Source organism: Scyliorhinus torazame, chromosome 5 (genome assembly GCF_047496885.1).
Source record: "Scyliorhinus torazame isolate Kashiwa2021f chromosome 5, sScyTor2.1, whole genome shotgun sequence".
NCBI classification, from domain to species: Eukaryota; Metazoa; Chordata; class Chondrichthyes; order Carcharhiniformes; family Scyliorhinidae; genus Scyliorhinus; species Scyliorhinus torazame.
In genome coordinates, this window is record NC_092711.1 from 84137840 (window position 1) to 84147426 (window position 9587).

The 9587-nt window shown below is 46.7% G+C and overlaps 1 protein-coding gene across 2 annotated transcripts; it reads left to right on the forward strand.

Annotated features, from left to right (window-relative positions):
- Positions 1 to 2799: 2799 nt before the first annotated feature.
- Positions 2800 to 8327, forward strand: LOC140418713 (uncharacterized). Of its 2 annotated transcripts, none has more exons than XM_072502280.1 (2): positions 2800 to 2954; positions 5936 to 8327. In XM_072502280.1, the coding sequence occupies exon 2, from the start codon at positions 6433 to 6435 to the stop codon at positions 7249 to 7251; it is 819 nt and encodes a 272-aa protein (XP_072358381.1). In that variant the 5' UTR covers positions 2800 to 2954; positions 5936 to 6432; the 3' UTR covers positions 7252 to 8327. The 2 variants fall into 2 exon arrangements, with proteins under 2 accessions (XP_072358381.1, XP_072358382.1); XM_072502281.1 differs by having other exon boundaries at positions 2800 to 2895.
- The last annotated feature ends 1260 nt before the right edge of the window (positions 8328 to 9587 follow it).

Here is a 9587-nt window from a genome sequence, read left to right on the forward strand (position 1 = left end):
TATGCCCCAGCGTCTGCTCCTTCAGACCCCTCCGGGAGCCCAACAATTCTCAATTTCTGCCGGCGAGACCTATTCTCTTGGTCCTCCACCTTTTCCAGGGGCTTCTTCTGCTGGTCTCTCAGCATCCCCGCCTCCAACTCCACCGCAGTTTGATGTTCCTCCTGCTCAGCCAGTGCCTTCTCTACCTTCTGGATCGCCCAATCTTGGGCGTCCAATCTAAGCTCCAGCCGCTCAATTGACTCTTTTATCGGGTCCAAGCTGCCCAGTTTCTGCTTAGCAAAGCCTTCCTGAATAACTTGCATCAGCTGCTCCAGAGACTGCTGGGTCGACAAACCAGAGGTCCGGTCATCCGCTATGCTGTCTCCTGCTGCAGCTTCAGCCCAAGCGTTCTCTGTCTTTCTGTTTCTGCCTTGATGAGCATGTCTAGTCCTTCTCTCCATGCACCAATGTGGGAATTCAGTACACAATTGCCTCTGTCATCAGTTTTACAATTCAAGTCCGGTAGAAAATTGGGGGAAAAGGCCCAAAATGCTGACTCGAGTGGGAGCCAGCAAATGTGTGACTTACTCCTTCATAGCCGCCACCAGAAGTCCTCTTCTTCCCGCTGTTACCAGACTCCTAAACAACCATCTTATGGACTGACCTAATTGACACTACACCTCTGTATGCTTCATCCGATGCCGGTGCTTACACAGTTACATTGTGTACCTTGTGTTGCCCTATTATGTATTTTCTTTTATACCCTTTTCTTTTCATGTACTTCATGATCTGTTGAGCTGCTCGCAGAAAAATACTTTTCATTGTATCTCGGTACACGTGACAATAAACAAATCCAATCCAATCCAATCCAATGATCAGTTGAATCCTCGTCCACACACAGAGCACGTGTACAGTCTTTCCTTGCTGTCAATGGTGTGGTGTTCTTTCAGGCTGTGAAACTGGTTAAATCTCTTTCCACAGTTAGTTCACTGGAACTTTCTCGCTCAGGTATGTGCTGTGTGTGTGTCGGTGCTTTTCCAGTCACACTGATATTTGAAATCTTTGCCCACAGACAGAACAGACAAACACATTGAAAGTTTGTGCTTTTTAGGTCGTAATGAATTGAGTGACACCGTCAGATCTCAATATGATGTTTGGTTCGAGTTGCCCAGCTGCCAAACCTCCCGTTCTAATGCTCTGAAAAAGAGGTTTCCAAAAATGAGCACTGTATGAATAGGATAGAAATTCACAACAGATCATTCTAGTTTCTATCGAACCTTCTTTCCTCTCTTGCTTTCCCCAAGCATGTGGTCCAGTCAAACAAAAAGACCAAAATCAGCTAGAAGTCCCAACAAAAGTGCCGGGAACCTTCCTAACTGAACCAGAATATTGTTCCCAGTGTCTCTGGAACACTCTGTCCGCTGAGGTGTGGTTGTGGAAGGTGTCAAGCATTCCGGTGGTTGTGGAAGGTGTCAAGCATTCCGGTGGATACCGCATGCTCCCTCTGAGGAGCCACTGGGAATAGACAAAACCACGCAACACAGTCGGCAGCCAGAGTAACCACCCACCCACCTCCAAGGTCCTCACTCAGCTACAATTCACTGTTTTAACCAGGCCCAAGGTTAGATTCAAGATCTTACGCTCAGCACAAGGATACTAGATATTATAGACTGTAAGATCCACAAACTCTGCCAAGATAGCTGCAATTTAACAGGTTATTATGGACATTAAACTGTGGGCAATATTCGATTCTGTGACCAATAATTAGTTAAACACGGACCTGAATAAGGAAACTTAGAGCCACCTGTGAAGTTTAAATGTCTCGTTGTGTCAGTATGAACCAGCATTTGAGGAACATGAAATCACGGCACTGTTAGTCTCCAAGTGCCGTATTGAACACAGGAGAATGAGCTCGAATTGGGGCATAGATAAGCGTGAATGAGCATCGTAAACTGCTATTGTATCGGGATGTTCTGGGTCTCAGAGTTTTAACTCTGCAGTTAATTGTCAGGGATGCAGTATAATAAACCCTGAACAAAGAAAATGTGTGTGTGAGAAGCATCTGAAGCAGCTGAACCAGCAGAGCTGAATGTCTCCCAGTGCAGCCACAGTACTGAACTTATTCCAGCTTCCAAGCCCACCTGAGAACCAACCTCCTGGCTATTCATCGACAAGAAGCTTCAGAGCCTCATGAGAATTATTTGTTTCTAAAAACCCTTGACTCCAACTAAAGGACCAGCTCAACAAGAAGACCACAGACCTGCAGCAATATAAAGATTGCAGTCTACATTCCATTTTCATCATTACAGCTTCAACTTGACTTGTACCTAATTTCTGTGTATGTGTCAGTGAGTGTGAAATAGACGAGAGACTGAGATTTTCAAACGTCCAGGAAATAGTGTGATAATAAATAACCTCCTTTCCTTTAAAAAATCACCAGTAAGCTTGCTGCTGAAAGTATTTTAAATGAAGAAATATCACTCTGAGGGGAAGAAAATATCACACAAACATCCTGATAATGAACTGGAAAGGACCACGAAATGTAATCAAACGCTGTATAACCCCCTTCAGGTAGCTATATAGAGGCTGCAGCTTCTCACACTAAATGTATCCGTGATCCATAGACACCTCCAGGCTACAAAGATCAGCTGGATCCTGGGAGTAGGTGAAACTTATTTGAAACCTGTTTACTGCAATTTTCTCACCGGCACTAGGACCCGGCTGGGAACAGAAACCCACTAGTTGTTGCGTCACCAAGACGCCAGCGCATGCGCTCTGTTTTCCCAAAGATGGCGTCTGTGAACCAGGGCCTGCTCCCGGGAGAGAGCTGACCGGCGGTGATGTGACCTGAGGATCACCACACCTCAGGCAAAGGGCCAGGTTGGGAAGGCGGTGCCTTCAGGAATAACTGGGAAGGTGATGTTTGGTCAGTTGCTGCAGTCTGTGTGGTGAAGGTGCTGTCACAGTGGTGTGAGGTGAGGAAGTACAGGATTATCACCCAGCAATGATCAATTAAGGGGAATGTAAATCCAGCTCAGGCTGCTTTCAGATTGGAAAGGGAGCTAAGGTGTGTCCTTGGAGCTGGTGAATGTTGTGGCTTTGGCAGTTTCTCTATAAACTCCTTCTCAACCTCCCTCCCTCTCCCACCTCTATCTTTAGAATCATAGAGTTTTACAGCACGGAAAGAGGCCCTTCGGCCCATTCATAATCTTTATCATTAGTGTCACAAGTAGGCTGACATTAACACTGCAATGAAGTTACTATTAAAATCCCGTAGTCGCCACATTCCGGCGCCTGTTCGGGTACACAGAGGGAGAATTCAGCATGTCCAATTCACCTTACAAGCTCATCTTTTGGGACTTGTGGGTGGAAACTGGAGCATGCGGAGGAAACCCGCGCAGACACAGGGAGAACGTGCAGACTCCACACAGACAGTGAACCAAGCTCGGAATCGAACCCGGGTCCCTGGTGCTGTGAAGCAGCAGTGCTAACCACTCTGCTACCCTGCCATTATTAGATTACTAGCTCTGGATGAATTGTGTCCCAGGATGCTGTGGGAGGCGAGGGAGAGACTGCAGCGGCTCTGATCCAAAGTTTTAACCACAAATACGCCTGTTTTTGCTAAAATGTAGACATTTAAGGTGTGATCTAACTGAAGTATTTGAGCTATTAACAGGGAACAACAGGGTCGATGAAGATAAACTATTTCCACTGGTTGGAGATTCTAAAACTAGGGATCATTGTCTAAAAATTAGGGCTAGACCGTTCAGTACAGGTGTCAGGAAGAAATTCTTCATACGCAGGGTGGCAGAGGTTTGGAACTCTCTCCCACAAACAGCAGGTGAAACTGGATCAGTTGTTAAGTTTAAATCTGAGGTAGAGTTTTGTTAAGCAAAGATATTAATGGATATGGAGTTAGGTCACAGATCAGCCTGATCTCACTAAATGGCGTACAGACTCGAGAGGCTGAATGGCCTACTCCTGTCCCTATGTGTATTTCTGTGATTCTGAAATTCAGACAATATTATGACAGGGAAAGAATCCGGATTAGAACCTGAGTTAGTCCGAGCTGCAAATCATCCCTCCATGGATTTAATGAAGGCCAAGGCAATAGTTGGGTTGTTGAACGACTTGATGGAGTTGTTGGATACCATTTTTTGGGTTGCAGGATAAAGCCTGACATAATTCACTCACCACAGCCCTGAGCTGCCTTTGAACTTCATCAAAGCTTCGACGCTTCGTTTGTGTTGCTGCCGAAAAGTCCTGGAAGAAGTAAATCCTCACTCCTTCCTGGGGCCAGGTGCTACCTCGCCGTTCATTCTTTCAAGTTGTGGAAGTGAATGATTACAGGCCTGGGATGAAAACTATCCCTCGGCCTCAAAGACCGATGCACCGTTTCTAATTTGAAACGCCCAGGCTTCACATCCAACTTGAGAAAACGTGGCAGTCGATCCTCGCAGAACCTAACGGGAGCCTTACCCTCCACACTGAATGGACAGAAAAAAACAGCATTCATGGGCAGCACGGTAGCACAGTTGCTTCACAGCTCTAGGGTCACAGGTTCGATTCACGGCTTGGGTCACTGTCTGTCTGGAATCTGCACATTCTCCCCGTGTCTGCGTAGGTTTATTCCGGGTGCTCCAGTTTCCTCCCACAGTCCAAAGATGTGCAGGTTAGGTGGATTGGCCATGATAAATTGCCCTTAGTGCCCAAATAAAAGATTAGGTGGGATTACTGGGTTACAGGGATGGGGTATGGGCTTGGATGGGGTTCTGTTTCCAAGGTGCAGACTCGATGGGCCGAGTAGCCTCCTTCTACACTGTAAATTCTATGATGACCATTGGACAGACCGACGACTCGGATGTTCTTTCTCCGACCCTCAGTCCTCCAGGACCTCCGCCACGCCACTCGGCTGGTTTTCAAAGGATTGTATTCTTGTCTCCGTCGAGTAGGCATCTTACTGAATGTTCAGGATTCTCTCCTCCGGATCATCGAGCATCTTCATGGCGTTTTGGAGCTGGGCCTTATGAGCTTACAGATATTGAGTCAGCACACTCAGCCTCTGGTCAGTAACACGGATAATTTCGGTAGTCATCATTTTTGCCGCCTCCCAGAGAGCCCCGGAGAGGGCGGGGTCGAGAGACCTCCCAAGGGTCAGGCCGCCATGTTGAAAAGGCGGCTCCATTCCCGCTGAATCCACCTGCGCTGTTTATCAACGGATTTCACTTTTACTGGCATAATCCTACCAATCCGAGCCCTGAAGTCTTCCAGAGACATGGTAACAAATATGAATTCAAGGATTAGGTAGATGAGTGCCAGGCTATCAGGATCAGTGACAGATTTGAGGTGAGCGGCACTAGAACCTGCAGAATAGCAGCTCCCGCACCCGTATCAAATACCAGACACCCCGGCACAGACATATTTCTGATTCAGGATGTCAAGTGTTATGCGGAACTGGCAGGTAAATGGAGAGAAAGCTGAGATGAGGAGGGATTTCTTTATTTGAGGATGTGGTGAAGCTTTGGAATTCCCTCCCTCAGAGCATTCTGGAGACTCAGTCATCAAGTATTTTCAAGACACAGACTGATTGGTTTCAAGATATTGAAGATGTCGAGGGACATGGGGATAGTGTGGGGAAAACGGTGCTGAGGTAGATCGGCAAATGATCCCATTGAATGGTTCAGGCTTGATGGGCCGAATGGCCGACTGCAGCTCATATTTGTTGTGATCTCCTGGACAGGAAGTTGTGAGCTTGGATCTGTCAATCAACATGAATCAGCACCTTCAGGAGAATAGGGAGGGTGAATATTAGAGTCAGCAGAGTGAGGATGGAGGGAGAGTGTTTACAACTTTAGGGGAATAAGAGAGGAAAAAATATGCCACCAAAACTAGAATTGTCCATTCTGAGTCTCTATCCTGTATTGACAGTCATGACTTTTGTAAATTGTTTTTACAGGATATTAGACGAGGAGGAATTACAGACAGAAATCTCAATAGTCAAGTCTCGGTGTGACAGAGTCACTCGATTCCTTACAACCTGAATATGTACAGAACAAAGAAATGTACAGCACAGGAACAGGCCCTTCGGCCCTCCAAGCCCGTGCTTGACCTTTGAATCTAGAAGAAATGTTTGTCTGATCTGTCGGCTTCTATAGATTTGAAACATCAATGTGACTGGAAAAGCACCGAGACCCACACAACACACACCCGAGTGAGAGTGTTCCAGTGAACTGACAGTGGAAACATCAGTGTGACTGGAAAAGCACCGAGACCCACACAACACACACCCGAGTGAGAGTGTTCCAGTGAACTGACTGTGGAAAGAGCTTTAACCAGTTACACAGCCTGAACAAACATCATACCATTTACAGCAGGTAAAGACCGTCCCCATGTGTGTGTGGTCAAGGATTCAGCTGATCATCCACCCAAGAGAGACACGAGGAGACCCAAAACATGGAGAAACCGTGGAAATGTGCGGACTGTGGGAAGGGATTCAAAGCCCCATCAGAGCTGGGAACTCATCGACGCAGTCACACTGGGGAGAGGCCGTTCACCTGCTCCCAGTGTGAGAAGGGATTCACTCAGTTATCTCACCTGCAGTCACATCAGCGAGTTCACACTGGGGAGAGGCCGTTCATCTGTTCCCAGTGTGAGAAAGGATTCACTCAGTTATCTCACCTGCAGTCACACCAGCGAGTTCACACTGGGAAGAGGCCATTCACCTGCTCTGAGTGTGGGAAGGGATTCAGCGATTCAGCCAACCTGCGGAGACACCAGCGAGTTCACACTGGGGAGAGGCCATTCACCTGCTCTCAGTGTGGGAAGGGATTTACTCAATTATCCACCCTGCAGTCACACCAGCGAGTTCACACTGGGGAGAGGCCATTTGCCTGTTCTCAGTGTGGGAAGGGATTCATTGATTCATCAAGCCTGCAGAGACACCAGCGAGCTCTCACTGGGGAGAGGCCGTTCAGCTGCTCTCAGTGTGGCAAAGGATTCACTCGGTCATCCACCCTGCAGAGACATCAGCAAATTCACACTGGGGAGAGGCCATTCACCTGCTCTCAGTGTGGGAAGGCATTCACTCTGTTACCTCACCTGCAGAGACACCAGCGAGTTCACACTGGGGAGAGGCCATTCACCTGCTCTCAGTGTGGAAAGGGATTCACTCAGTTATCTCACCTGCGGAGACACCAGCGAGTTCACACTGGAGAGACGCCGTCCACCTCTCAATGTGCGATGGGATTGCATACTTCATCGCACCTGCTGTGACGCCAACAATTTCACAATTGATTACAGGGGTTGGATTCTGCTGTTATTGTTTCTGCTCTACATCCAGGACTGCATTTTGGTCATTCTGACAGGTGGTCAGTGGGGATGGTTGGAGGGTTCCTTTCTGCTGTACTGGCCGGTCTCACTACTTTGGCTCCAGTGGGCTGATGCTGTTTGAGCCTTGTTGCTAATTCCTGGCTTCAAATTACACAAGGATCTCGGAGTGAAAGAGTGTTTGGAAGTTGAAGATATTTAGTTTCCATTTCTTTTTGGAACTTTCGAACCAGGCCACGTTGTCTTGGAGATGGGCCCTGGTGGTTATGTGGTTCTTTTGTTTAAGTTATCTGAGTGTTCCTCATAGAAGAAAACTATCAGGGTATGAGGAGGAAGTTGTCCGATGTGGACTGGGAAACTGATTGGTGCAGGGAATACTTAATATTTAAAGAATTATTACATATTTATCAGGGGTCGGTTTGCTCAGTTGGCTGGACGACTGTTTGTGATGCAGAGCAAGGCCAACAGTGAGGATTCAACTCCCGTACTGGCTGAGTTTATTCATGAAGGCCCCACCTTCTCAACCAGGCCCCTCGCCTGAGGTTTGCTGACCCTCAGGTTAAATTGAGGAATTGAACTAAAGAAAAGAGCATTAGACTGGGATGACCAGTTAGAATAGTGCATTATGGACATTAATTCAGGTTGCAGGGAGTGAACGAAGAGATGGGCAAAGCATGGCGAGAGGGGGAGGGGTGGCTATCAGGACTGGCTCTTTGCACAAAGGATGCTGGGAGGCAGAGGCCCAGAGGAAGGAAAGGAATGTGTAATGAGCCTATCAGAATCAGTGGCAGTTAGATTATATGACCAGGTCAAGGAAGGGGCCTATCGGAATCTTGTATTCGTGTATGTGGAACTTGATGCTGCATGAATGTATATGAGACCACATGTGTTGCCTCCCTTTGTCTCACTCGCTCTGGGAGTTTCAAGAGACATGGGTCTCCTGCCTTCATCAGAGGGAGCGTAAGCTTGCAAGCTATTTGAAATAAACTAAAGGAATTTCAGCGAGGAGAGAAGCCGATGGTCCTCTGGGATTTCTGTGACTTTTATTTCACATATATACAACAAATATAGATTTATTTAAGGAATAAAAATCAAACAGGAAAAGTGATGCAACCGTGGCTAACAAGAAAAGTTAAAGATTCCATTAGATCAATGGAAGAGGCTCATAACGTGGTCAAAATAGTGGTAACCTGAGGATTGGGAAATGTTTTACAATTCAGCAAAGGAGGACCAATAAACTGATAAAGAGCAATAGAATATGAGGGCAAACTGGGGAGAAACATAAAAACCGACTGGTGAAGCTTCTATAGATAAGTAAAAAGGAAAAGATTGTCAAAGACAAATGTGGGTCCATTCCAGGCAGATACAGGACAGTTCATAATAGGGAATGAGGAAATGGCAGAGAAACTAAGCAATGTGTGTCTGATTTCACAGAGGAAGATGCAAAAATTTCACCAAAACACGAGCGAACCAAGCGACAAGTGAGCACGAGGGACAGAAAGAGATGAGAATTAGTGAAAAGTGGTACTGGAGAAATGAATGGGGTTGGAAGCGAATAAATGCCCAATAGCTGATGATCAATATCCCAGAGTGTTGAACGAGGTGGCTGTAGAGATCGCTATTCCTCATTCCTCACTATAATCGTGCAGTTCGACTTTAGATTGCATACCTTTGGTACGGTAGCACAGTGGTTAGCACTGGTGCTTCACAGCGCCAGGGTCCCAGGTTCAATTCCCACTTGGGCCACTGTTGTACAGAGTCTGCACGTTCTCCCCGTGTCTGCGTGGGTTACCTCCGAGTGCTCCGGTTTCCTCCCACAAGTCCCGAAATATGTGCTTGTTAGATGAATTTAGACATCCTGAATTCTCCCTCAGTGTACCCGAACAGGCGCCGGACTGTGGCGACTAGGGGCTTTTCACAGTATCTTCATTGCAGTGTTAATGTAAGGCTACTTGTGACAATAATAAAGATTATTATTATTAAAAAACAGCAAAGTTCTATGTGTAGGTTAAAGTAGCTTCTAGTTTGTTTGTTGCATTAAAAGTCATAAAACTTGAAGTCCCGCCGTGTGATCCTTTTAATTTGTTGACTGGGAATTCGATTTTTTTTCAAGAAGTTGCTGACCTTTATGGGGTCGTAATCCACAAATTCTGACTTCTGGTTTGAGCCTCTGGCACCTTTCTGTCTCTATTGCTCGTGTCAGTGACAGCTGAGGGCTGAATTTAGCTGAGAATAAAGGGGCCTGTTCACTAATAGAGACAGGAAGGTGCTGGAGACCTGAC